This window comes from Amborella trichopoda, chromosome 4, assembly GCF_054954075.1.
Source record: "Amborella trichopoda isolate Santa Cruz 75 chromosome 4, AtrichopodaSantaCruz75HAP2 v2.0, whole genome shotgun sequence".
In the NCBI taxonomy this organism is placed as follows: Eukaryota; Viridiplantae; Streptophyta; class Magnoliopsida; order Amborellales; family Amborellaceae; genus Amborella; species Amborella trichopoda.
In genome coordinates this window covers 58251238-58277900 of record NC_142339.1, presented here as the reverse complement: position 1 = coordinate 58277900, position 26663 = coordinate 58251238, and the positions used below count along the sequence as shown (strand labels likewise).

Sequence of the window (26663 nt, the reverse complement as noted above, 5' to 3'; positions counted from 1 at the left end):
CGGACCCAAATAACATTAGAGTCCAAATTTTAAACTCATATCCAAACCGGAGGTAAGTCTACCCATCACGTCCCGGGCCTGATCGGATCGATTGTCAACATGAGAGAGGAAGAGGGAGGACGATTTGGTAGGAGAAAATGTAAAGGTGAATAATGTAGTGGAGATGATGAGAGAGAGAGCAAAGAGGGAGTGCAGTGACGTCATCATTAAAAGAAAAGCCAATTTAGAGAGAGAAAGAGCATGGGACCCGTACTCAATCGATATGATAACAGGTTTCGATAAAAACCCGCGTATTTCGCTGACAAATCCGAGCTCAAACCCAAACAAAATCGCCTTGATCAGATCGACGCGTCTTTCTCTCTCTAAACTTGAAGAGAGCCCCTGAAACCCGTCCCATATGTAAGGTCTAAGTGCTTTCTTTCTCTAAGTTGTTGCGTGTTCAGTAAAAAAAATCTTCGTTTTTTCTGTTTCTTTTTTTTTTAGCAGAGCCAGCACCTAGGGTTTTGCAAACAAGGGGATTCTTCTAATTCGCCGGTCAGGTTCTTATTTATCGTTGAAATCCCCTTATTTGCTTACAGATCCAGAGCTTGAGCACTGTTCGAGGTAGAAACTGTGTTCTAGGGTTTATAACCTTTTCATGTGTGGTTTCTGCTTACTGATCTGAAGCTTGTGCAAACACAAAGTTTTTTGTTGGGATTTGCAGGTATTAAGAACACAATCGAGTTTCGAATTCCTCTACTGCTTCTTCTTATGCTGTATTTTTGCACTCACTGCTGTTAGACCTAGTTTTTCTGCTCTGGAATGCAGTAGAAACTGTGTTCTGGGATTTCTCACTGGATCGAGGGTGGCTGTTTAGAGCCTTGAGCTCTTGATCTGGCCTCTTGACTGCCAAATAGAGGTAAATATGTGTACTTGAGCCTTTGTTGTTTTGAAATCACAAAATTTGGTGGCTTGGCATTCATTGAAGTAATTCTGATGTGTTTTGGTTCTATTTGTGCTTTTGATTTGGTTATTTCATAAGTTGTTTGATTATTTTGTTAGATTCAGCTTTAGCGGTTCAGTTTGCCGTGAAAGTTCACTTTATACATTTTTATTCTTTCCACTGTTAGTCTACTTCTTTCTTGGAAATATAGATTTGGCAGATCAAATCTGATACATATCATGCCTCCCTGCTGTTACTTTCTTTAATCACTATGTTGTTTGTTTGGATGTATTTTGAGATTTTATCTGAATCTATGGTGAACTATTAGTTATCTATGTTTTTTTTTTTTTGACTTTATGATATGTTCATGTAGTCTATTTTCTTGAAACATATGGTTGCTAGTACAATGTTCTTGATACTTGCTAGCCTCCTTATAGGGCTTAAATTGTTCGTTTGTTTTTGTTAAACCAACTGAGGGGTTCTGATTGCTGGGGTTTTATATTTGTTCCGAGTCTACCACCATTCTTTATATACCTTTCCGAAAGCAATCTTGATGAGGTAATGCTGCATGTTAAAAAATAATTCATCCTTGATTTGGAATTATTCTATCTAATTGTTTCCTTGAGCAGTATGTGATCTACTGATTTCGATCTTTAAAGGTTGGGAGTTGGGTCATGCTTGTGTTTCCACCTGGTTGTTGTTTACAACGTTTGCTTATCGTTATCATGGCATATTTTGGGATGCGTATTATTTACTCACAAAAAGAAATGAATATACAAAAGATTCATAAATGTGCGATTATTTCGAGTATAAAGTTTCTTGGTTTATCTATTGGAGTCTCTTCTATGTTGTAAGGTGCTTATCTGTGCAGCCACTATTGGAGTCTTTTCTATGTTGTAAGATGCTTATCTGTGCAGCCAGTGAGGATATTTAAAGCTTGGCATCTTCTGTCCATTAAATGATTGAATAATCTTGCTTCTCGTGCTGTACTTTTGTCTCCTGATATTATTTGGACAATGCTTTGTAAATCATGCTTTTATTCGTTGCTTATATTGCTGTTATTGGCCCACGAGAAAATAAGTTCTGTGGCCAACTTCCTTGCCCTTTCTCTCATCTAAAGAAAGAAACTTTTACATTATTTTACTATACATGGATTTAAGCATTGCAGTATTTGCGCCATTTACTTGCTTTTAACATTTACCATATGTATCTCTAGTAGCTACTCACAATAAAATCTCTTTCATATTTGCTGAAATGGCCTCGGATGTAACAGCTTCTGGTACACAATGGGGTCAAAATTCAACCCCTCTGAAAGCAGGACTCGCAGCTCTATTTCCATATTTATTGTGGTGGGATTGTGCTGTTTCTTCTACATATTGGGAGTATGGCAGAAGAGTGGTTTTGGAAAGGGAGATAGCATAGCTATGCAAATTACAAGTCAAACAGAATGTAATGTCATGCCGAACTTGAGCTTCGAGACTCATCATGGTGATGCCGGAATCACAAAGGACCTTTTTGAATCCAAGCCTAAAGTTTTTGAGCCGTGTGACGCTCGCTATATTGACTATACTCCTTGTCAAGATCAGAGGCGGGCAATGACATTTCCTCGTGAAAATATGATATACAGAGAGAGGCATTGCCCAACAGATGAAGAAACGTTGGATTGTCTCATCCCTGCGCCCAAGGGTTATGTGACTCCATTTCAATGGCCAAAGAGCCGAGATTATGTCCCTTATGCAAATGTGCCATATAAGAGTCTGACAGTGGAGAAGGCTGTGCAGAACTGGGTCCAATATGAGGGTAACGTGTTCAGGTTTCCTGGTGGTGGAACACAATTTCCTCAAGGAGCTGATACATATATCAATCAACTTGCTGCCGTAATTCCTATTGCCAATGGCACTGTTAGAACTGCGCTGGATACTGGATGTGGGGTATGTTTTTAGCCTCTTAGGTTTTTTTATGGACTGACATTTTTGGAATCTATTAGCTCATAATTAGTTATAGGAAGTACACTATAATTAAACTGATTGTGGAAAAACTATATAATACATCGGATGATCAGCCTCCATTGGTTTGATGGGTGCTGGTTTAGAGAGTGGGGCTTACAGGAACACGACTTGACTCCATTGTTGGTTCCAGCACGCTCACTGTGCATCATGTCATTGGATGGAGATGACACAATAAGCTGCTGTCTTGCTATAGTACATTGCTTTATGTCATTCATTCCATTATTTAATTTCCTCTTGTCCCTTTACATTTATTTGTTTGCCAAAATTATTATCTTCGAATTCCAGTTTCTCTCTAAATCAAGAACATTTAGATTATCTTTTTATTAAAAACAGAAAACGTATATTATGTCATTCATTGTAAATATATTTTCCAGTGGGCTCTTTCTGTATTTAGTTATTGATTTTCTTTAAGTTGTCCATGGTAGTAAAATACGTGTTTCAATGTGGGACTCTGTACATTTTCTTATGCAGTTGTTGGCCATAATCTTTTCTTGTGACAGTGAAAGTGATTCTTGATTCTAACTTGGTGTAGGTTGCTAGCTGGGGTGCTTATCTCTTAAAAAGAAATGTAATTGCCATGTCCTTTGCTCCAAGGGATTCACATGAAGCTCAGGTCCAGTTTGCTTTAGAACGAGGTGTGCCTGCAGTTATTGGTGTTCTTGGGACCATTAAGCTGCCATATCCATCTCGAGCATTTGATATGGCTCACTGTTCACGTTGTCTAATCCCTTGGGGAGGCAACGGTGAGAAACAATTTCAGTTTTTCTGTTGCCCAAGTTTTTGGCAGGACTTCTTTCTAATTTTTTATTCTATTTTGATTGTTATGCTTCACAAGTCTCTTAATCTTCATGGTACATATTTGATCTTGTTATTTCTATAATGTGAGTGCCATGTCAGATTTGTAATGTTCTCCATGTTACCTCTGGATTTTTCTCTAAAGTAAATTGTTGTATTGGCAGATGGAATGTACTTGATGGAAGTGGATCGAGTTCTAAGACCTGGTGGATACTGGGTGCTATCAGGCCCTCCAATCAATTGGGAGACTCACTATCAAGCATGGCAAAGGACTAAGGAAGACCTCCAAGAGGAGCAAAGAAAAATTGAAGAGATTGCAGCTCTTTTGTGCTGGGAAAAGGTTTCTCAGAATGGAGATATTGCTGTTTGGAGGAAGAGAGTAAACAGTGAATCTTGCCCTGGAAGAGACGAGGCGCGAGTCTCTTTGTGTGAATCTCCTAAACCAGATGATGTCTGGTTAGTTTCTATGCATCTCCAATTCAATAGCATGATGTTACTTTCATTTGCATTTGCATGTGTGTTTCTCTATCCTTTCTGAGTAGCTAATTCTATATGTATAATAGAAAATATGTTTGTCTTACAGTATAATGTTTGTTTGTCTTGATTCCTTTCATTTGATTTGTGCATCCACCTTTCTTAGTTTTACCATGAGATTGAAACCAGTTTCAAAAGTTGCATTAAAAAACATTTTATGACATTTTAATGAACTGAGAAACACTGTGGATTGACCTAGGTATGTCATTGTTTTCCAATAATGATTTGAGTTTTTTACCTATTTGAAGTTAGAAAATAAATGCCCAATGATGTGCAACTTAGTGTTTAATTATGCACAGAATCCCACATGTAAAATCTCATTTTGCAACAATATTTGTAGGCACCTTACATGCATGCATGTTTTGCACATTGGAATTTCTCCCATTGCTTTCCAGGCTTTCTTTTTCTTTTGGGTGTGGTTTCTATAAGGTTCAAACCTTAAACAATCCAATTAAGGCACAGCTCCAAATTTAATTATAGTATATAATTTCGGTCTAAAAAATTCTTAGGATTATCTGAAAATCTATTTTCATATCTAGTTATAAAATTTTAGACTAAAAAAATGATTAAAATCAAGTAGATCTATAAACATATGAAAATCTTGAAAATGGACGGTCTAGATATGTGTTGCAAGATGCACTATTTCTGGAATTCAAAATCTCTCTTTTTTTTTTTAAATATTCATACATCTCGATGTTGAGATGATCAACTAGAGGGTTCTTCAACATGAAAACAATATTTTCCGATGGATTTTTGCAGTGCATCTTTAAATCTATATTTTAAGGTTGCAACCTTATATAAACTTCTTCCTTTTCTTTTTTGTAAAATAATTATTTTTGTGACATAAAAACCATTTTTTTAGTAACTTCTATTTACTGATCTGAGAGGGAGGTGCAATAAATTCTTTACAATGACAGAAAGAGTCCCAAAGATGGGAAACACCTATGGGACTACGATTTCCCTTATCCTGATTAGGCCAAGTTACATGCATCTGTGTTGGCTTCCCAGTGAATGTACTGAGAAAAGAAATTATCCTTTCCCAAACAACTCAAAAAAAAAAAAATCCTATGATGTGCTGAAAGACGATAGTCATATTAGGAATCTAACAACAAAAAGGATTTCACCCAATTCTTTACTTTTTTCATTATTGTTTCCCCTTATTCTCTTTGGTGTCGCTCTCAGGTACAAGAAAATGGAGACATGCATAACCCCTTATCCTGAGGTTAACAGTCCAGATGAAGTATCTGGAGGGGCATTAGAGAAATTTCCAGACAGATTGATGGCTGTTCCTCCTAGGATTGCTAGTGGATCAGTACCAGGGGTGACGGTGGAATCATATAAGGAGGACAATAAGTTGTGGAGGAAGCATGTTAATCTTTACAAGAAAATAAACAAGTTAATTGTATCAGGCCGATATCGCAACATCATGGACATGAATGCAGGTCTTGGTGGTTTTGCCGCTGCTATCGAATCTCCTAAGTCATGGGTGATGAATGTCGTGCCTACTATTGCTGAGAAGAACACATTGGGTGTCATATATGAGCGAGGCTTGATTGGCATTTACCACGACTGGTATGCTTTTTGTCGGCTTTTCATACTCGTTGCATTGTTCGAGTTAAATCTTAATTTCGTAAACATTTTTTCGCAAGTCGTCTCTGGCTAATAATGATTTATGCAACATACTGCAACAATGTGTTTTCTGAGAAAGCCATTAATCTGCAAGAAAGTTCTCGGTATTTTTCTTTTGAAACTCACTGCATAGACATCTCTCTATAAGCAATTGGGATCCGAAAGTTGATGTTCATACTCAAATGCAGTATTTTGTTGTTGTGAGCATTGTACCTTTTTCTCTTCTTCAATTGCCGGTTTCTATTAGACGTAATTTGATGTAAGTTCTATCTCTTGAGTGTATAAACATCGAATGAGGATGGTTATACTTTTTCTTTGTTGGCTGTTGATTGCATAAACATTCGTTTCTCTCACTACCTCAGGTGTGAAGCTTTCTCCACTTACCCAAGGACATATGACCTTATTCATGCGCATGGTGTTTTCAGCTTGTATAATGACAAGTAAGTCCATCTCTTGTACAAACTTTGAAACATTGCTTTCCTCTTCTATTAGTTGATTGGAATATTGTCAATTCTAGATGATATCAAAACAGTAAAACATTCCAAAAAGCCACAAAAAACTGCAAATGGTATTAAAAAAGCGAAAAAATTGCCATGAATTGAATTCCACTTTGCAACAATATCTTTTTCCCCCCTCAAAATTCATATTTGTTACATACATTTTGGGTTTGAATCAGTCATGATAATTTGTTCTTTCTTTTGTTTCAATTCTTAACTTCTTGCAAGTGATTGAACTAGCCGCAAGGCCTTCTTTCAAAATAATTGGTGCTTGTGGTATTTTCATGGCTCAGGATCCTTCTAATTCCAAAAACTTTAGGTCCATTCTTGGATATTAATGGGTCCACTTATTTCACTGGGTATCCATTGTTTATTTCTCGAAACAATCATTTTACTGATGGTCTATGCTTTTGAATTGCCATAAGCAGGTGCAAGATGGAAGACATTCTCTTGGAAATGGACCGGATCTTGAGGCCCGAAGGGGCAGTCATATTCCGTGATGATGTTGATGTCCTAAACAAGGTGAAGAAGATGGCTAGTGGAATGAGATGGAACACCAAAATGGTGGATCACGAAGATGGCCCTTTGGTGCCTCAAAAGGTATTGGTTGCAGTTAAACAATATTGGATTACCAATGGTACAGCTCAAGAACAATAGACAGTTCTCTAGATATAGAGAGAGAGTTCTCTAGAGAGAAATGGAGAGAGCAAAAGAGGGCTCGGAAATAAGTTATGTAGAGCGACAGAGATATAGACGAGTAGAAGGAAAGCAGACTGGTTGGGCTTACACGATTACTGCTCACAGAATTGTGGAGTAAAGGTGAACTAAGGACAAGAGTGTTAATTTAAGCTGAGGCAGAGGCGATGAGAATGATGCAATGTTGGGTTTGTATGAATCAATGTGGAGGTGGGGCTGGCTATTCTTTTATCTTGTAGATTGTGTAGGATTTGCTGTGTTTTGTTGACATTTTAAGAGTTAAGAAACAATGCTAATCTTATTTACTTACTTTTGGTGGTGTTTTTTCTTCTCCAATTATGAGCTTGATCTTGAAAATTGTGCGGATGTTAATATAACTAGATATGTGTAGTGGATGTCTTACATTGAGCAGTTAAAAAGAAGGGGTAGAGAGATTTCTGGTGTGCAGGTATGCAGCACATCTTTTATGTTTTGATCTGCATGTCTGCAGCACACTTTATATTTTGTATGCTGTATTGCCAGCTTTCTTGTAGGGGTGGCAATGAGCTACGGCTTGGGTGGGCCCGGGATCCTCTAGGCCCAGTGTAGGCCAAGGCTGGCCCAAGTATCACCCATGATCCTAGAGGCCCAAGGCTCGGACTGACCCTACACTTGGGCTAGGTGTGCGGACCTATTAATGGGATTGGGTTGGCCTACACCAGTACTTGTTAATTTTCGGATGGGTTAACAATTGAAGTAAGGGGCACCACCAAATTTTATAATAAGATTTAAATCTAATTTTGTTGTCAAAAAAAAAAGAGAAAAATCTTAGGATAGCGTGAGAATCCATTTGCATCTCTAAGTATAATATTTTAGCTTTTAAATATGGTGCAAATCAAGTAGATCTCTATAAACACATTAAATATGGTGCAAATCAAGTAGATCTATAACGACATGAAAATATTGAAAATGGACGGTCTAGATAACGTATTGTAAGATGCAATATTATGGGTTGCTTATTTTATGGGTTGAACCCATCAGAAGGTATACTGCTCCCCCCCCCTCCTCTCACATTCTGTACTCACTTTCTGTATCGATGTCGAGATATAGATCAATTACAAGGTTTTCCAACTTCAAAACCGCCTTATATGATGGATTTTTAAGGCTGAGGGTTTTAAGCAAGGCTGGCCCAAGTCTCACGCTTGATCGGCATTGCCATGTTTTTCATGTCAAATGTGTCTCTTCCTTTCTCTCAAAACAAATATGGAGAAATGAATTAATTGATGATATTCTACAATACAATTAGTTTAAAAGAATTAGTGATTGTGGACACTGGATGCCATTATAAATGGATCGTCAGTCAGTCTTTCACTTTAGAATTTTGGTAGGAAAGAAGGTACGTACCCAGCCCGCATCATGTGCCTATATAAACCTTTAAGCAAGCTATAAATCCTCTCAGCCTTCTCATGAGACTTATCCCCCACAACAAACACATTCACTCTATTTTTCACCTCAATCCAACTGCAACCAGGCTGCTTCTTCAACCCTTCCTCTCTCATCTTTAACCTCACCCCCGCTGCCGCTCTCCACCGCCCCACTGTTGCATATATATTGGCCAAAAGCATATATGTCCCCGCATTTTCTCTCTCTATCTCTATGAGCCTCTTGGATGCGAATTCCCCAATTTTCACATCACCATGCACACTACAGGCCCCAAGCAATGCACCCCAAATGCAAGCACCAGGCCTATTTTTTAAATCAAGAATGAAGCTCACTGCCTCTTCGAGCCTTCCAGCTCGGCCCAAGAGATCAACCACACAAGCATAATGCTCTTCTCTCACCAGCACATTTCCTGTCTCTACCATAGAATCATAGTATTCGAGTCCCTCTGTAACCAGCCCTGAATGGCTACATGCTGATAAGACTCCAACATAGGTGACATCGTCAGGTTCAAACCCGAGAGATCGCATTGCCTCAAACAATCGAATGGATTCGAGCCCCATGCCATGATGGGCATAAGCAGCTATCATGCCATTCCATGAGATGACGTCCTTTTTCTTCGTGCAATCGAAGATTTCTTTTGCTAAATCGATTTGACCACACTTCTCATACATGCTGATTAACGCACTCTGTACATACACATCTTCATGCCAATGCGTCTTGCTTATGAGTTGGTGCACTTGTTTCCCTTCGTCTAAGCCGGCCATGCACCCGCATGAGCTTAACAGGCTCATGTAGGTGGCACGGTTTGGGTTCACTTGGGCTCGACGCATCCTTGCAAAGGTTTTGATTGCCTTCTCATTCTCACCAGCCTGAGCAAAACCAGTGATCATTGCAGTCCATGAAACCACATTCCTCTCTCTCATCTCTCTAAAAAGGTGGCGGGCATTGTCGAGCATCCCATTTTGTATGTACCCAGTTATCATATTATTACATGAAGCTATATCTCTCTCCGGCATCTCATTAAACAGGGATTGAGCTTCTGTTAATTGAGAATTTTGCACATAACCAGCTATCATGGCATTCCAAGAAACCACATTCTTCTCAGGCATGGTATCGAAGAGCTTTCGAGCCTCATCGACCATTCCATTTTTAGCAAGTCCAGTTACCATTGCTGTCCAAGTAATCACATCTCTATTACCCATCTTGTTAAAAAGCTTAATGGCTTCTTCTATCTCTCCATTTTGAGCCAGAGCTGTGATCATGGTGTTCCATGAAACCACATTTTTCTGGGGCATCTGCTCAAAAAGCTTATAAGCGCACCAAATTCTGTTATTTTGGGTGTAACCCAAGATCATGGTGTTCCAAGAAACAATGTTTTTATCTGGCATTTGCTGAAAGAGCTTCTCGGCTTCATGAATTTGGTTTGTTCGAATATAACCTGACAGCATAGCAGTCCAAGTGATAACATTTTTATGGGGCGATCGATCGAATAATTGACGAGCTTCTCGGATCATTTTACACTTGATATAAGCAGAGATAATCGAGGTCCATGAAATTATATCTTTGTGTAGCAATCTATCGAATTGTTTACGAGCTTCATTGATTTTTCCTTCTTTTGCGAGCTCTGCAATTGCAAAATTCGTTTGGCATGTTCCCCAATTGGCGCTGTGATCACGGTTAGCTTGTGAGATGGGTTTTCTAGCCATGAGAGAGAAAGCTGAAGTGAAGGGATTGGAGAGAGGTTTTAGTTTGGGACGGCTTGTGGAGGAACGCCTGATGAAAGGGTTCACACTCTCTCTCTAAGCATTCCCAGATTAGAGAGAGAGAGAGAGAGAGAGAGAGAGAGAGAGAGAGAGAGATCTAAGACCACTGCGAGAAGAAAGGTAATAAACAAACAGGGAGATTACAGTATTGAGATCTAAGAGGAAGAGAGCTGCCAGTAGGAGAAAGGAATGTACAAAGAGACCCTAGTAATCACAATCGGCAAAGAAATTGTTTTTAAAAACTTTGCAGTGTTGTTAATGTCAGCTACTAATCACTCTCAGCCTTGATCCAATTCCCATTAGTTTTCAAACAATAGTTACATGCTCTTAGTGGGTGTGTGTCCTCTTATCCACTCAACAAAAGATTGCACAGATTTAACTCTATGAACATATGTAAGAGAGAGATCTGCACTAGTGGTGGGAAATGGTTTGACCCATGGGGCCTGAGGGGATGACCCAATCGGGTTAGGGTCTGGACCCAGATGATGGATCCAACAGGTCGATCTAGGTCACTTGACCTCGACCCAACCATCTAGATGCAGTTTGGATTCTATTAGGTCGGGTCGGGTTAAGGTCCAGGTCAAACTAACTCGTTATAAATATATTAGTATACATTACATGTAAAGTATACTAATTATATAGTATAAAATACATAAAATCAATTTTCATATATTTTTTATTTGAAAAAAGGTTATATAAAGATGCAACCTTATAATGTAAAATTATGGATGCACCTCAAAAATCCATTAAAAAAGGTAGTTTTATTGTTGAAAAACCTTTTGATTGATCATCTCGACATCGAGATCGAAATGTATGAACATGAAAAATAAACAGATTTTAAGTCGCATTTTACAACGTATTATCTACACCGTTCATGTTCAAGATTTTCATATGTTTATAGATCAACTTGATTTTAATTATTTTTAAAATTTAAAATTTTATAATTAAATATAAAAATAAATTTTGAGATAATCCTAAGAATATTTTACATCAAAATTATATACCACAATAAAATTTGAAAGTACACTTTACCTCTACACCTACGGATGCATCCGTGTGCAAACTGCAACCTTTTTTTTTATATGCTTGGACGGGGTTGGGTTTGGGCCCTGCGACGTCTCGACCTGTTCCCACCCTTAATCTTCACTTTCTAGAGAGAGAGAGAGAGAGAGAGAGAGAGAGAGGACCACTGTTGGCGCCCCTAACATATTTAACTGATTAGAGTACATAAAATGTTTTTATAGGGCTACAACTCTATCAAAAGGTAAAGCTCCATCTCAAAACTTACCAAAAATTTCATTTTTGGAATTGAAAAACTTTCAAATCGTTTATAGTTGGCGAAAAGAAAATCAAGATTCCAAACCCTAAAAATAATTATTTTAGTATTTGTATAAAAGATTGGGCAACTGAGGTCCACTCCAGAACAAACCGGCGATCATGAGTCCACTCCCAATCGTTCGCGGCTCCTCACTAAACATCCCCACTCCCTCTTTTTTCTTTCAAATTTTTTTTTTAGGGTTTCTGAGAGCTTGCAACCTCTAACTTATAACCGAACTCAAGGCCACTACTTTCTCTCTCTACATACGTTTCTCTATCTACTTTTCTCACTCCTAGGTACGCAATCCATCCTTTTTTGTTCCTGTTATTATTCTTAGATTCCATTCTTTCTTGTTCCTTTTGTTACTCTCAGACTTCGAATCTTAGTGAGAGAAAGAGGAAATTTGGTTTTCATGGAATTGTTATTGTGTTAATGGCAAGAGGTCCAACTTCGCGTTTTCTCGCTCTTCCGTTAAAGGGCCGAAGATTGTTTAGTAAATGGTTTAGTGGGTCTTACCCGCCTCTCAGTTCTGCAACCATATCTAATAATATCTCTAATGCGTTATCACAATTTGGGTTTTCAAGTAGTCATAGATTTTCTTCAAGTTTCTCTCTCTACCAACAATTTCATGGGGTGTCTCGTGGGTTTCAACCCCAGAATTCTTTGGTTAGAGAGATATATAGATTTAAGTTTATCGCACTTTGGGGCATAAATGGGTACTCTGTGTTGATTGAGCATGAAAACTCAGGATCCGATATAATTTCCTCTGTTGATGAAAAAGATACAGAGGCAAATTCTGAAAAATCAGATACCTCGATTGTATTTGACCACAAATTAGTGACTTCTCGAAACCCCACTTTGTTATATCAAGAATTACGCGATTCTGAGATGGGAGATAAGCAAACCAAATCGGATTGGCAGGTCTTGGTCGATGTTATTCGATCTTTTGCTCGTTCTGGTTGGGCTTGTGACCAAGCTCTCGCCCTTTACATCAGTGGGTCCTATTTCCCCACTGCTGCTAAAAAGTTCAGAGCATTTTTCCTTAAAAAATGTCCTGATAATGTTGCTAAATACCTCATATCAGTTGGGCCCTCTGAGGAGGCCCACAAGTTCTTGTTCCCCATTTTCGTAGAATTTTGTTTGGATGAGTTTCCTAATGAAATCAAGCGATTTCAAGGCTTGGTTGAATCGGCTGATCTCACAAAACCTCACACTTGGTTCCCATTTGCTCGAGCAATGAAGCGAAAGATTGTATACCATTGTGGTCCAACAAATAGTGGAAAAACATATAATGCTTTGCAAAGGTTCATGGAAGCCAAAAAGGGGGTGTATTGCAGTCCCCTTAGGCTTTTAGCCATGGAAGTCTTTGATAAGGTGAATTCACTAGGGGTATATTGTAGTCTTCACACTGGTCAAGAGAAGAAAATTGTGCCTTTCTCCAACCATGTGGCCTGTACGGTTGAGATGGTTTCTACTGATGAACTGTATGATGTAGCCGTCATAGATGAGATACAAATGATGGCTGACCCATATAGAGGATATGCTTGGAGTCGGGCTTTGTTGGGTCTTAAAGCTGATGAGATACATTTGTGTGGGGATCCTAGTGTTTTGAAGATTGTTAGGAAGATTTGTGCTGATACTGGTGATGAATTGATAGAGAATCACTACCAAAGGTTCAAGCCTTTGGTGGTAGAAGCCAAAACCTTAATGGGGGACCTTAGAAATGTTCTACCCGGTGATTGCATAGTTGCTTTCTCAAGAAGGGAAATATTTGAGGTGAAAATGGCAATTGAGAAATTCACCAAGCACCATTGTTGTGTGATTTATGGGGCTTTGCCCCCTGAGACTAGAAGGCAACAAGCCAATCTATTCAATGACCAAAACAACGAATATGATGTACTTGTTGCAAGTGATGCAGTTGGAATGGGATTGAATCTTAATATAAGAAGGGTTGTTTTCTATGGCCTCACAAAGTATAATGGTAATAAAATGGTTCCTGTTGCTGCGAGCCAAGTGAAGCAAATAGCAGGAAGGGCAGGGAGGAGAGGGAGCATATACCCAGATGGGCTAACAACCACATTGCATATGGATGACCTCAATTATCTCATTGAATGCCTTCAACAACATTTTGATGAAGTGAAAAGGGTTGGTCTATTTCCTTTCTTTGAGCAGGTCGAGTTATTTTCTGGTCAGCTTCCAAATGTTACTTTTTGTCAACTATTAGATAAGTTTGGGGAGAATTCTCGATTGGACGGGTCTTACTTTTTGTGCCGCCATGACCATATAAAGAAGGTGGCACAAATGTTAGAGAAAGTCCAAGGGCTATCGCTAGAAGATAGATTCAATTTTTGCTTTGCCCCAGTTAATGTGCGAGACCCAAAAGCCATGTACCATCTATTGAGGTTTGCTTCTTCTTATAGCCAAAACTTGCCAGTGAGTATTGCGATGGGTATGCCAAAAGGGTCGGCAAGGAATGACTCAGAGTTATTGGACTTAGAGACTAAGCATCTGGTTCTGTCTATGTATTTATGGCTGTCTCGTCACTTTAAGGAGGAAACATTTCCATATGCTCAGAAAGCTGCTGATATGGCAACAAGTATTGCAGATTTACTTGGTCAATCTCTAGCTAAAGCCTGTTGGAAACCTGAAACAAGGCAGGCTGGAAGACCAAAGGACAAAATGAAAGAACAGGTTTTTCAGAGACCAAGATCCCTTATAAAGGCGGTTATTAAGTAAGTACTGTGTTCTTTATTTTTTCCTTTCCTTTTCTGTGGATAAGTTGCCGTCTATATTCTCTGTTTAATGTTTGATGAAAATTTAGCTGCAATTTTAGTACATAGGTATGTTTACCTTTTCATACGCATGCATACACACATTGATACACACGAACACTCTTCCGAGCCAAAATGATGCATGGATAGTCTGGAACTCTGGATAGCTCCGCCTACTTACTAGACAGTTTCCTATTCCTTGTACGTAAATCATTGATTTGGAATTGGAGCTGAATTGCTGCAGAAAAGCCAAAAAAATAATTTGCCCCAAAAACTATTATGTCAAGTATTGACACTTATCTTAAATCAAGGACCCTTTAGGGGCTTGAGCATCATAGGCTTGACATCATAGAAAGCTTTTGCTGCTGTAAGATGTAGGAAAAGGATCTTAAGACATTGACGAAACCATAAAACTGATGAGCTTCATTGAGAGGGGGGAGAAAGTGTATCTCAGGGTGTTTCTTGACTGTCCATTTCTCAATTCTTATAAATGGGGTCCTGGAAGGCTGCTTCTCTAGCTCTAGAGGTCTTAGGCAAGGAGTTCCTAGTATGGCAGAGGCTAGTATGAGATAGATGAAAATAGATGAAGAGGCTAGTATGAGATAGATGAAGATAGATGAAAATAGATGAAGAGGCTAGTATGAGATAGATGAAGAGGCTATATAGGTTTTTGAGATGTTTCGAGGTAGCCTATGTATTAGTCTGAACATGTCAAAAAATGAAGCTATTGGGATCTCTAGCCCTGACTATGAGCTTTTAGGCCTCACAGTCTTTTGGTTGTGGGGCTGAGCAAATGTCAAACACGTACTTTGGGTTGCCTTTATGCCAAAGCAAACCAATTTAGGCCATTTGTGCTAGTGGTTTGTTTTGTTTTCCTTTTATCTCTCTTCATTTTGTTTTTGTTTTTGGTTTTTTTTTATTTTGTGGGACGAAGGGGGGGGGGGGGGGGGGGGTGTTTGGGGGTTTATAGATTTATAGAGGGTTCTAGAAGAATTCTCCCTATTGGAAGATGGAATTCTTGTCCTTGGGATGGAGAGAGATTAGTTTTATTAAATCTACACCCTCCAAATAACCTATTTATTCATATCCTTTTACCTAATTCGCTCACCAATTGCTAACAAATAAAAAGACTTTTTGAGGGATTTCCTTTGGGGAGGATTTCCAGAGAAAGATAGATTTCCCTTAGAAGATGTATACAAGCAGAAGCATAAATGGAGGCCGGGGATGGGAAAATAAGAGTATAAAGAAAAGAAGCTGTCCTAGCAAAATGGTAGTGGGGGTTTGGATTCAAGTAGACGATGTATAATAGCAAATATAATAAAGTAAATCGGGTTGGGATGAATCACTGTGTTTTGTTGAACTCATCTGAGCAGCAGGGTATCATGAGCATGGTTTTAGGTTCTCCGGAGAACCCATTGACCCTAAATACTTGGGTCCCAGGGAAGATAATGTCCATAGCTGGCTAAATGCATAATAGCCGATTACAACCACAATACAAGTGCGAAAAAATAAAGCAAAATCGAGAGCAAACCACAAAATATAAGATATAACATGGTTCACCCTAGAGTGGCTACAGCCACAAGCATTGTCAAAGTCAAGGTCCACTCCTTAAGCATCAACAAAACTCTGGCTGATTTCTCGTCAAAACTCTTTTTTCCGACCATGTCACTTGCGTACTTGTCTTGTTCAGGAAGAACTTGTTATTTGGTCTGAGTTTACTTCTTTTCAGAGCCACCTTTTCCACAAAGTTCGAAAGCTGCACCTTCCATGGGTTACCATGGAAGGGGTGGGCTCCTAAAAACAGTGTCATGTAATGTTGTTTTTAGGCCTACTGGAAGCCGTGGGTTCCAAATTGCAACTACCACTCCTGCCTAACAAAAGTGAGTGCTACAGTCTTGGAAACCGGCTTCCACGAAACAAATGCTCCCTTAAAGATTTGTCTCCATTTTCCTGGGTATCGTTTTGCTTGAAATTTGGAGTGTTGATTTGCAGCAGTAACTCAATGTTACGAGGAATAAATGAATAAATAATTAAAAGAATAAATAAAACAGTTACCTCTATGCTTACATGTGTCTCTATTCTTTGCAAAGCCTGTCTCAGGATTCTATGACGGAAAAAGTTCTACACAACTATGAGAAAAGGAATATAATCGCGCATCTAAATCTGTTTTAAATGGTAAAGTGTTATTTGATAGATAACAAAACCAATACTCTACTGTACTACATGACTTACAGTCTCTGTCGCAGATATTTATTTCTGATTGGGATCAAGCCATATATGATAGTGGTTTATCACTCTCTCGAAGTTTGGGAGCATGTAAAATTGTCACTTATTGTTTATATCTAGATAACTGATGTTGTGCATTAACGTGCAAGAGAGAGAGAGAGAGGGAGAGTCATGTTTTGTTATGGATGGTTCAGCGATTGGCTTTTTTGAAAATCATAATTTCCTTTGTCCACTTTAGGTTTGTCAGTTCCACTGGTGCCCTTTGCTTCTCAGCCCTAGCTGCAGCTCTATAAATTGACTGATTTTGTGATTCTTGTTCTTTATCCATATTTAAATGATCTGACATTGCTGATATGCTTTCTCACAATAGGAAGAGAATTGAAACGGAGACATCGCGCTCTTCCAAAAAGGGAGTCCCAACATAAAGTTATACATCTTGCATTGACCGTTGAAACCAGATTCACATTATGAGCTGCAGCATCAAAAGTTTTCAACTGCAAAAGCAGTAGGCGCGGGTGCCCTGCCCTCGAGAAGGATTGGGCTTCACGGGATAGGCATGGTTTTACGTGGGGTGTATATCATGCTTCTATAAATTATTTTTCATCAAATAACATGTTGTGTGTTTGTGATTAGCATGTTCCGCCAGCTACCAGTCATAGGAACTTTTTTTAAAATTATTTTATTTTATTTTAAATATTTATTTCTCATGTTTGGGATCAATGAGAATGGCTACTTGGATATACTTCATGCCCAATTTTGCTGATTTCATAATTTGGAAATGATAAAAAGTACACCATACAACTTTAGTGTGTATTATATGGTACTCCACCCACGCGTGTCGATTTTTCATGATATGAACCCTATGTCGGTAAATTATAGCTCTTTGGTTCCTATTTTCAAAACTAGCGGTGGAAATTTTTATAGAAACATTTGCAGTTGCATTTCATCGTGCAGATTTTTCTTTTTCTCGTGGAGTTTCAACACTTGAAATTGAACTTAATACGCGACATTACTTATTTACTCTCCGATTTCGTTACTTGAATTTAGCTATTTTTCCATGCGTCTTCCTACAGTGATTTTATTTGCGAAACAGCCTTTTGCTTAAATCTAAACATGATGGTTGTCGAAACTTTCCTCCACAAAACCAAAACAAATCAAAACAATGTGGCAGTTCTTCCATTTATTTCACTTGGGAGAGTAGTACTCCTCCCTACTTAAAAAGAGACCCCAAAAGCCAAAAATAAACATTGATTTTACCTATATAGATAGATGCATGTTTAGGTATGTTAACACTTCAAGGACATGATAATCATGTGTAACACTTTGAAAATTTTAGACACCATATTTCACTAAAATCTCATTTAGATGCATGCGTACACACATCAAGGATACGATGTTACTATATAACACTTCAACAAATTTTAGTCACTTCCATTTAACCTTTCTCCATGAAAGCACTCGATATGACTTCAGTCCACTAAGCCTCCATGAAAGCGCTCGATATAACTTCAGTCCACTAAGCCCACATATATTACTCTCCATACGCGGTTCAATTTTTTTGGATAATTGATAAAAGTGATAAGTCCATGAGATTTGAGTCCTAACTCTTGAATGGAATGAGAGACCTTACCATGGAGCTCGACAATACTACCATCAGAACCATAAGCCATTCTCAAAACACTTGGAGAGGGAGAGGCAACCAGCACACCATGGGATGCGTAATCCCATACATGTTTCTATCTCTTCATTAAAAAACAAACAATTGCACACATCTTGATTCTTATCAAGAGCATCTAATGGTACACCTCGGTGTCCTTGTAACGTGGGGTCGGACAACACCAGACTTGGGAAGTTCAAGCATCTGAACTTTACGGTCCTAAGGTTAAAAGAAATGCCAAATAAGAACGAGGCAACTTTATCACATAACCCTTACATATGGTCAAAGATGAGTTTTGCTTTCAAGAGGAAGTTACCACAATTTTGCTTCACGAGAGACAGGTTCAGGTCTCTAAAATATATTGGCTGTTCCAACTTCCCAAGCCAGTCTTGGTTATCTAGGCCACCAACTAAACCCAAACATGACGTTGAGGAGAACCAAATTTTAATGTAATGAGGAAAAACTTTTGCCGCCAACTGGACCCGACATGATAGACAAGAACCATATTTTTAACACAATCAGGGAAGACCTTCAATATATTTTATGGTGGGGATCACTTTCATCAGTTCAACCGGTTTGATGACCAATCGAACCACTAATTGAACTGGAATGAACAGTTCGCCAGTTCAATGAATGGCTTGGATTTAATAACACTGGTTCCAGCTGAATCCCCTGCTTATCCAAGCTAGACAAAATAAAAAAGGAACTTACCCACCCATTTAAGCCTCTCCAAGATTTTTTTTTTCTTTTTTGTTTGGACAATGACTTAATGACAATAATAAAAAAAAAGAAACAGAAAAAAAAGGACATTGCTTGCATACATGTGTGAACCTCTAATGGATTGAAAATGCAAAAATGGACTTCTTGTGCCACATAATCAAAACACAACACCGATCTCTCTCTTTTAGCACAAACCATGACATTTTGAGCCTGAGGTACATGAATACAAATGTCATTGCTTCTACCCCATGGAAGGATGCATGCATGCAAAACGGTACATCATTTTGCAAAGCCATATAACTCTCTCTTTCTCTCTCCCTCTCTCTCATACACACCCTTCTCAAACGCAGTCATGCGTATGACCTGTTTCCAACACATACCAAGTACATTTTAGGCTCAAGCATTTGAAAGAATCAGATGTAATGTGTTGCCCACCTTGGACGTGCTGGGCACCCCCATCATAGTGAAAGCAATACGCTAGCCTGCGAGAAAAGAAACATAGATAAAAGGATGAGCGGCACACTCCCTACGCAGGTGTTATCCTGTTCAGGTTCAAAGGGACTCTCTCAGCCTGCTCCTGTCATAACCTCTCAGCCATGGCCATGGCTTACTTGAAAGAGAGAGACAGGGCAAGCACCCCTGGTGCCTTGCTTATGTCAGTAAACTGAGCATGCACACATGTACCACCGAACTCCAAAACCAAAACAATATAGCCCCAAAAAAACAAAGCCACGACAAGCCATGACAGAGAAAAACGAAAACAGAAAAAGAACATGAAGATAAAAGAAAAAACCACAAGCACATTGTGGGTTTTGATTACATCCTAGCCATAACAGAGACTAGCATAACAAGTAACACACTACAATATCTGATGTTTTATTTATGTAAACTCAAGATAAGGCTTAACATAGCCAGGAAAATATAGGTCCTATGTAGGAAATCTAAAGACTCACCTAAATGGCAATGCATTTAACTTCTAAAAGCTAACAAGCTGGCAGAGGAGGCTTGAAGCAAAGCTGGGCCCTTCAGGGGCTCGAAGCAGCTCTTTTTGCGGAGTCCTCGAAGGCACTTATTATGTCAAGATCTTCTGTTTTATTACCTATCATGGAAAAAAGAATTTTAAACAGTAGACGCAAGATATTTTAACATAATGGGTTAGCTTCACTTGACTTCTTGGCATGATTATGGAATTCTTTACATATCGTGAATACTTTTGAGGCTTAGCACACTTAATGGAATGTCTATCATGCATTGAATAAAAATATGCTCTGGTTTCCAGAGAGAGGTACAAAGATCCCATTCACAAGACATATATCAAACAAATTATAGAATAGTAATTAACTGATGCTTTACAACAGATAAATATAAAATAAATGACCATACGCTAAACTTGCATAGAGTATAATGAGCATTACTCCATCACCATCAGCTGTTCATACTTATCAAGAGTGGAGGCCTGGCACTATTCCTTGAAGAACTTAAAAGCAAGACAGCACCTCACCATCGGAGTCCATTGATAAGCATGAATTCTATTAGGCTGTCAATGGGCCCAGGCCAGCGTGGCCTGAGCCTAGCCTAGCCCGAATTGTATCATTGAGGACTGAGCCCAGACTGTATGTATATTACAGTGGGACGCCCTTGGGCCTCAAAATGTATACAGCAGAAAAAAAAAATATTATATGGAGTATAGTATATGGAATATTCTGTAGTATGCAGTATAGTATATGGACTACAATTCATGGCATATGGATTATAGAAAAAAGTGAAGCATATGGACAATAGAAAGGTAAATTCTCAGGCCAGGATCCACCACAAAAATTTGATTGGGCTGACTATGCCTGGCCCAGGCCGGGTCCGGTGGCTCTTAAAAGGGTGGCCTGAACTACGCTAGTAGCCAAGCCCACCCAGGAGGCCCGCAAGCTGCCTGGCCTGATTGGCGACCAAGAGTCGGATGGCCAGTGTTGAGTCCCCTAAACACTACCCGCTGCTTGTATTGTATATTTTCCCATAAAATAAAATAATCCAAAACCCCAACAGTTACACAGGAAATATCCAATAACTGAAGAAAAAAAATCATCAATGCTCAAGACGGGAAGAAAGGAAGAACGTTTCAGCAGTGAACCCAAGAGCACTCACCTTGCAATGACCTTCACCTTTTCATGGTACTTGCAACATAGCTCTCAGGCAGGTAGATTTCACCCCCAACCTCACCATGCTGCTCCCCACTAACAGTCTTCTTCGCGGATAAGAACTCAGCACTCATGGCATCCATCCCATGCTGCACGGCTTCCTCTGCACTCCCATAGCCATGCTCCTCTGCATATTTCCTCACATCCTCTGTTATCTTCATTGAACAAAACTTGGGTCCACACATTGAACAAAAATGAGCTACTTTGGCTCCTTCGGACGGCAATGTCTCATCATGGAAAGACATAGCAGTCATGGGATCAAGCGACAAAGCAAACTGATCCATCCATCTAAACTCAAACCTTGCTTTGCTTAATGCGTCATCCCATGCTTGGGCATGAGGATGGCCTTTTGCTAAGTCAGCTGCATGAGCTGCAATCTTATATGCTATGACCCCAGCCTTCACATCATCTCGGTTGGGTAGTCCAAGGTGCTCTTTAGGAGTAACATAGCAAAGTAATGCAGTGCCAAGGGCTCCTATATTGGCAGCTCCAATAGCTGATGTTATATGATCATAACCAGGTGCTATATCAGTTGTCAATGGGCCAAGGGTATAGAAGGGAGCTTCATGGCACCACTCTAGTTGTTTCTGCATGTTTTCAGGGATTTTATGCATTGGAATATGACCGGGTCCTTCATTCATTACCTGAAAGCATTAAAAAAAAAAAAATTCCATATTCATCATAAGATTGAAAATAATGACAATATTGTCTGGGAAACAGTTCTACCCAGCAACAACCTCATGCAATATGTAATCATCACCCTTTGAATTCATTTAAACTGATACAACAAACACTGAGGCTGCTCCCAGACTCTTTTTTAACTTATCAATAATCAAAATTATCAAGCTTCAAATACCAAAAATAGCAGTTAGTTAAAGGGGTTTTCTCTTTTCCAAAATTAGATTATCAAGTGCTGGCTCCAAATGTGGAAACTATGGTAACAAAAGCAAAGAAATGAACTGACATATAATACTTGGGATGCTTTCAATAACAATTTTCTTATGTGGAAAAACCAAGCTAAGGTAAACTTTTTTCAAAAATAGAGAGACTTCAAAATCATACATACCAATCCTGGGACCCATAGTAGACAAACTGCATAAATTTAAAGTTAGAAAACTATATAGTCTCTGCTATCCTATCAAGAACTTCACGACACTCTATGATGTTAGAAAATACACTCATTCAAAAAGAAAAAAAAACAATCATGTAAAACTTTTCCATTGGAATAAGAGGGATCTGAGAACACAAGAAAAATATCAGCCATAAACCCAAAGTATGTAAATCACAAATATCAGTATATGGGCTGAGTGGAGTATATAAATCACATACAAAAATTCATTTCAACAAAGAATAAGTAAACAAATTGAAAGAATCTAATTCTGTGAAAAAGAATGGAATGAAACGTCTCAAAGAGAGCCTTCAACATATATTCATCTCAATATTCCATATAATAATTTGAGCCCGTAAAAATTCCTACATATAACAATCCAAAATAATCAGCCTGGTGCTTGTAAATAGGGAGGCAGCAGTACCTGCACATCCTTCTCCCAAGCTCGACGAGTTAACTCGCCCTGTGTCAAAAGCTCGGCAAACTGTGCAGTGTCATTGGCATCATATATTGACCCAGGCCTCAACCCATCACCAATAGAAAGCGCCACATCGTACTGGTTACAAATGTCCAGAATATCATCCCAGTGCTCATAAGCAAAATTCTCTTTGTGGTAAGCCAAGCACCACTTTGCATGAATGGATCCTCCCCTTGAAACTATCCCAGTCATTCTTTTTGCAGTTAGTGGAATGTAGCGCAGAAGCACTCCAGCATGGATGGTAAAGTAATCTACACCTTGCTCAGCTTGTTCAATCAGAGTGTCTCTAAAGACCTCCCAAGTAAGATTCTCAGCAATTCCATCGACCTTTTCAAGAGCTTGATAAATAGGTACAGTCCCAACAGGAACAGCAGAATTTCGAAGGATCCATTCACGGGTTTCATGAATATGTCGGCCAGTTGAGAGGTCCATGACAGTGTCAGCTCCCCACATGGTGGCCCATTGAAGCTTGTGCACCTCATCCTCAATCGAGCTTAAAACAGCTGAGTTTCCAATATTTGCATTCACTTTTACCAAAAAGTTTCTACCGACCAACATGGGTTCTAACTCTAAGTGCTTCTTATTGGATGGAATAATGGCTCGACCACGAGCAACCTCAGAACGTACAAACTCAGGGTCGAGCTTCTCACGAGTAGCACAGTATAGCATCTCTTCAGTTATAATGCCTTTCTTGGCATAGAACATTTGGGTGTATCTTGGGCTGCCTAGCTCTTCCCGCCTTTCAATCCATTCTTTTCGTAACTTTGGCAAGCCTGTCAAAAATCAACAGCTCATTCATAACAGAACTTGTGAAATCCCTCTTCTTCTTTCTTTAGATATATATTTATATAAAGGTCGAACTGAATTTCATGACTGATTCATTAGATATAGAAGTATAATGCAATCATGCAATTTTGAAGAAATATCATCCTAGACAATATTGCATAGAAGCTGAGTTGCGGAAATCTAAGAGAATGCAAATAGAAGGATAAATATCCAAAAACAGAGAAGAACAAACAGAGTCAACAAAGACAAGTTTGATCCAATTGCAGCATTTCAAAAGGAAAAACATCAGAGACAAATTCTTTGTCCAAGAGTGCAATCCACAGAACTAGTCTAAATATATCCACAGAATAAGCAAAAGCTATCCAATTCGCCAAAGAGTATGCATGTGGATATAAAACAGTGGTTGAGAAAATTGCATCAAGTTCAAAACTTCATGCTTACCAACACGAGGATTTATGTTCTGCGGTCCACTTGTGTCGTATGTGTCAAAATAAGGCTCCTCCCCAGACAGGTGTACCCGTCGAAATGGAACTTTAAGTTCATGGCCAGATTGTTCATGAACAACCTCCCTGAAAAGAACCAGGAACCATGAAATTTCCCATTGAAGAGGAAGAGTACTTAATTCTTTTGGCCTAGAAGAACGAACCGAAAAGCTTAAGACAATTTTTTTCTTTTTTTTTTGGGGGTGGGGGGTTTAATAAAGTTTAAAACTTTCAACCAAATTGCATTGAATCTTTATTGGGTAGAAAAGTTAAAACACTGAAACTCTACTATCGTCCAATAGACCATGTTGAAACCATAGTTCATTAGGTCATTCAACTTCCGATGAAATTATAGCACACTAAGAGTGGGACCCACTGTTTTGGAGGGGGGGGGGTTCATGACTAGTTCTGGTAGGACCCGCACTCTCTCCATTAGCATCCATCATTTCATTGGATGGCAATCACCCTGATGGTCTGGTTATCTCCAGACTATTGTATAGTGTACTTTGCTCTAAACAAATTATTAACACATGGCAGAAATATACCTGTATTCCTTTGTGCTTTTAGGAAAACATTCTGAAAATGATGGAATGGGTAGAAAATCTGGGGATGATGGATCCACTGTGTGTCTGCTTGGTTTCAGCTTTTCTTGACCAGAAGTTGGATTTCCCACGGCCAATGTGGCTCTAGGCACCAAACTTTGTACTCCTGTTATCACATAATTCTTCCTTCCATTTGAAAATCTATTTGCTTCTTCAAACCAAGGTAAAAGAACATCCTTTGAAAACGTTCTTTTGCAAGGGACTGAACTCAAAGCAAGGTGCATAGAAGCCATCTCTGCATAACGTACATGTTTGGTGGAAAGTAAATATGAAGTTTAGGCCTTGTTGTAATTAAACAATGTAAAAAATGAAAGATAAACTCGTAAAGAGCTAGCCATGCTATATACACACGGATATATGTGGGAGTGTCTACAATGGATACAAGTCTCAGAAATGTTTTACTCACACGACATGTCAATGCATCATTTACACAATACATTCATACATCATTTACAGATAGGGGGACGTGGATTTTAGGTGGTTATTTCTATAGAAATGTCTCAAGAAGAAATGTTTAAGTGTCTAAGTTTCTTTTAGTGTTAGACGTAAATGTCGCATCCTTGGTGTGATGAGACACATAAGATACGATAGACAAATGTGTCCATGTTGCATTGCAAGCTAGTGAGTTGGTGGATAGTTTAGTTCTTTTCAAAAAGCAAAAGTGTTGGTGGATAATTTAATTAAGGAAGGAGTGAGACTCCCTGCCCCCCCTTCCCCCCCACCCCACACAAACCCCCACATTCCTCTCTCTCTCTCGAATACTCTTCTCTTAGACCATGATGGGTGGATTTGCAGGTGTGGAAAGTGAAGTACATAATATAGCCAGAAAGGGATTTATGCACCGAGTGTGTTTGTTACTTTTGATAAAGTAGTTGAGTATACTACACTCTATCAAGAAAAATTAATGGAAACACAAATAAAGATATACTTGTTGAACTCAACACACCATCAAAGATGCACCCTGGGAGACCCAATTTCTTCTATTCTTTTTTCTTTAGAAGTTATCTCTTTTCTATATTTTATTAACAATACCATAGTCGACCAGTCACAAAAAAGGGGAATTTATCAAAATACATCAAAATTATCATCTATTTAACATTTTGCCTTTTTCAACTATTCCCACTCATGATGATGTGTATTTTCATTGACATTTTAAAATTAAATCAAATGATGTGGTTAACATGTTAAGTAATGCAATTTCTTTTAATTTATTACAAAAGTTAACATTCTCAAAAAAAAAAAACCATGTTAAGTAATACATCTGTTTAGATCCATTTTAATAAATTTCCCTAGGAAAAATGATGTTAGAAAACTTGAGTTAATCCAATAATGTGACCCAAATTCAGAATCAAGAAAATTTCCCAAACCACAAAAGCGGTCTCTAGCCAATCAAATTTTCCCCTTAAAATCCCAGCTCCTTTTTTTTTTTTTAACTGAGGATCCTTATTCTATTCCCATCTCTCATTGTTGTCTACAATATTTGCTAACTTTTATTTTTAGGGGGTTGGTGCTTGATTGGTGCTTGTTGTGATTGTATCATCATGGAATACACTTTTGGTGACCAAAAGGTCACAAATTTCACAAAAAATCAGCCACTCAACAAGAAAACAATTAAAAAAAGAAACAATCGATGGTGCAGCTATTTAGGACTACAAAATAATCAGTCCATAAACAATTGTAATGGCAGAAAAGTCTAGAGTCTCAACTTATCCATTGAGAGAGAGAGAGAGAGAGAGAGAGAGAGAGTAATCTCTGTACTAGTGCATGTAGAGAGAGAAAGAGAGGCATTTAGAGAGAGAGGGAGAGAATAATATCTATACTAGTGCATTGAGAGAGAGAGAGGGAAGGGGGCGCAATCTGAACTTAAAGAAAAAAAGGAAAAAAAAGGAAAAAAAAAAGAAAAGAAGAGAGAGAGAGGGCCAATCTCAATATTACCTGGTCAAGGCTACACCTTTCCTGTTCCTCTTCCTTCAAAAACACAATCCTAAGGCTTACTGGTAGTGTGAGAGCAGGATATATACACAAGGAAGATGATGTTTCGTAGCCATACAAAGCGAAA

The 26663-nt window shown here is 38.7% G+C and overlaps 4 protein-coding genes across 22 annotated transcripts; 2 read left to right on the top strand and 2 right to left on the bottom strand.

Annotated features, from left to right (window-relative positions):
• The first annotated feature begins 309 nt into the window (after positions 1-309).
• On the top strand, positions 310-7391 carry LOC18422197 (S-adenosyl-L-methionine-dependent methyltransferases superfamily protein). Of its 17 annotated transcripts, none has more exons than XM_088866109.1 (9): positions 310-399; positions 487-534; positions 704-898; positions 2196-2853; positions 3464-3674; positions 3891-4182; positions 5443-5832; positions 6252-6329; positions 6815-7391. In XM_088866109.1, exons 4-9 carry the CDS (start codon positions 2209-2211, stop codon positions 7041-7043), a joined length of 1845 nt encoding a protein of 614 aa, XP_088722235.1. In that variant the 5' UTR covers positions 310-399; positions 487-534; positions 704-898; positions 2196-2208; the 3' UTR covers positions 7044-7391. The 17 variants fall into 17 exon arrangements, with proteins under 17 accessions (XP_088722235.1, XP_088722231.1, XP_020520558.1 ...); XM_088866105.1 differs by having other exon boundaries at positions 684-898; XM_020664899.2 differs by having other exon boundaries at positions 487-603.
• A 934-nt stretch (positions 7392-8325) lies between these two features.
• LOC18422196 (Pentatricopeptide repeat (PPR) superfamily protein) lies at positions 8326-10864 on the bottom strand. Its single transcript, XM_006827149.4, has one exon. The coding sequence runs from the start codon at positions 10208-10210 to the stop codon at positions 8435-8437; it is 1776 nt and encodes a 591-aa protein (XP_006827212.2). The 5' UTR covers positions 10211-10864; the 3' UTR covers positions 8326-8434.
• A 500-nt stretch (positions 10865-11364) lies between these two features.
• Positions 11365-17322, top strand: LOC18422195 (ATP-dependent RNA helicase). The gene is made up of 2 exons (XM_006827148.4): positions 11365-14317; positions 16953-17322. Exons 1-2 carry the CDS (start codon positions 12018-12020, stop codon positions 17005-17007), a joined length of 2355 nt encoding a protein of 784 aa, XP_006827211.2. The 5' UTR covers positions 11365-12017; the 3' UTR covers positions 17008-17322.
• Positions 17323-19141: 1819 nt separating this feature from the next.
• THIC (thiaminC) lies at positions 19142-26659 on the bottom strand. Of its 3 annotated transcripts, none has more exons than XR_016055074.1 (7): positions 26540-26659; positions 24548-24839; positions 23962-24089; positions 22681-23507; positions 21096-21792; positions 19913-20058; positions 19142-19598 (listed from the first exon to the last, which is right to left on the bottom strand). XR_016055074.1 is itself a non-coding variant. In XM_006827147.4 (6 exons), exons 2-5 carry the CDS (start codon positions 24835-24837, stop codon positions 21109-21111), a joined length of 1929 nt encoding a protein of 642 aa, XP_006827210.1. In that variant the 5' UTR covers positions 24838-24839; positions 26540-26659; the 3' UTR covers positions 19740-20058; positions 21096-21108. The 3 variants fall into 3 exon arrangements, 1 of the variants encoding a protein (XP_006827210.1); XR_966564.3 differs by having other exon boundaries at positions 19142-19441; XM_006827147.4 differs by lacking the exon at positions 19142-19598 and having other exon boundaries at positions 19740-20058.
• Between the last annotated feature and the right edge of the window lie 4 nt (positions 26660-26663).

Excerpts from the sequence above, each read along its gene's own strand:
- LOC18422195 (XM_006827148.4), top strand. The coding sequence starts at position 12,018 with ATGGCAAGAGGTCCAACTTCGCGTTTTCTCGCTCTTCCGTTAAAGGGC. Across the intron at positions 14,318-16,952 it reads CTTATAAAGGCGGTTATTAA|GAAGAGAATTGAAACGGAGA; the intron begins GTAAGTACTGTG and ends TTCTCACAATAG.
- LOC18422196 (XM_006827149.4), bottom strand. The coding sequence starts at position 10,210 with ATGGCTAGAAAACCCATCTCACAAGCTAACCGTGATCACAGCGCCAAT.
- THIC (XM_006827147.4), bottom strand. The coding sequence starts at position 24,837 with ATGGCTTCTATGCACCTTGCTTTGAGTTCAGTCCCTTGCAAAAGAACG. Across the intron at positions 24,090-24,547 it reads AAAAGCACAAAGGAATACAG|GGAGGTTGTTCATGAACAAT; the intron begins GTATATTTCTGC and ends GGTTCTTTTCAG. Across the intron at positions 21,793-22,680 it reads CTTGGGAGAAGGATGTGCAG|GTAATGAATGAAGGACCCGG; the intron begins GTACTGCTGCCT and ends TAATGCTTTCAG.
- LOC18422197 (XM_011623859.3), top strand. The coding sequence starts at position 2,209 with ATGGGGTCAAAATTCAACCCCTCTGAAAGCAGGACTCGCAGCTCTATT. Across the intron at positions 4,183-5,442 it reads CCTAAACCAGATGATGTCTG|GTACAAGAAAATGGAGACAT; the intron begins GTTAGTTTCTAT and ends TGTCGCTCTCAG. Across the intron at positions 5,833-6,251 it reads ATTGGCATTTACCACGACTG|GTGTGAAGCTTTCTCCACTT; the intron begins GTATGCTTTTTG and ends TCACTACCTCAG.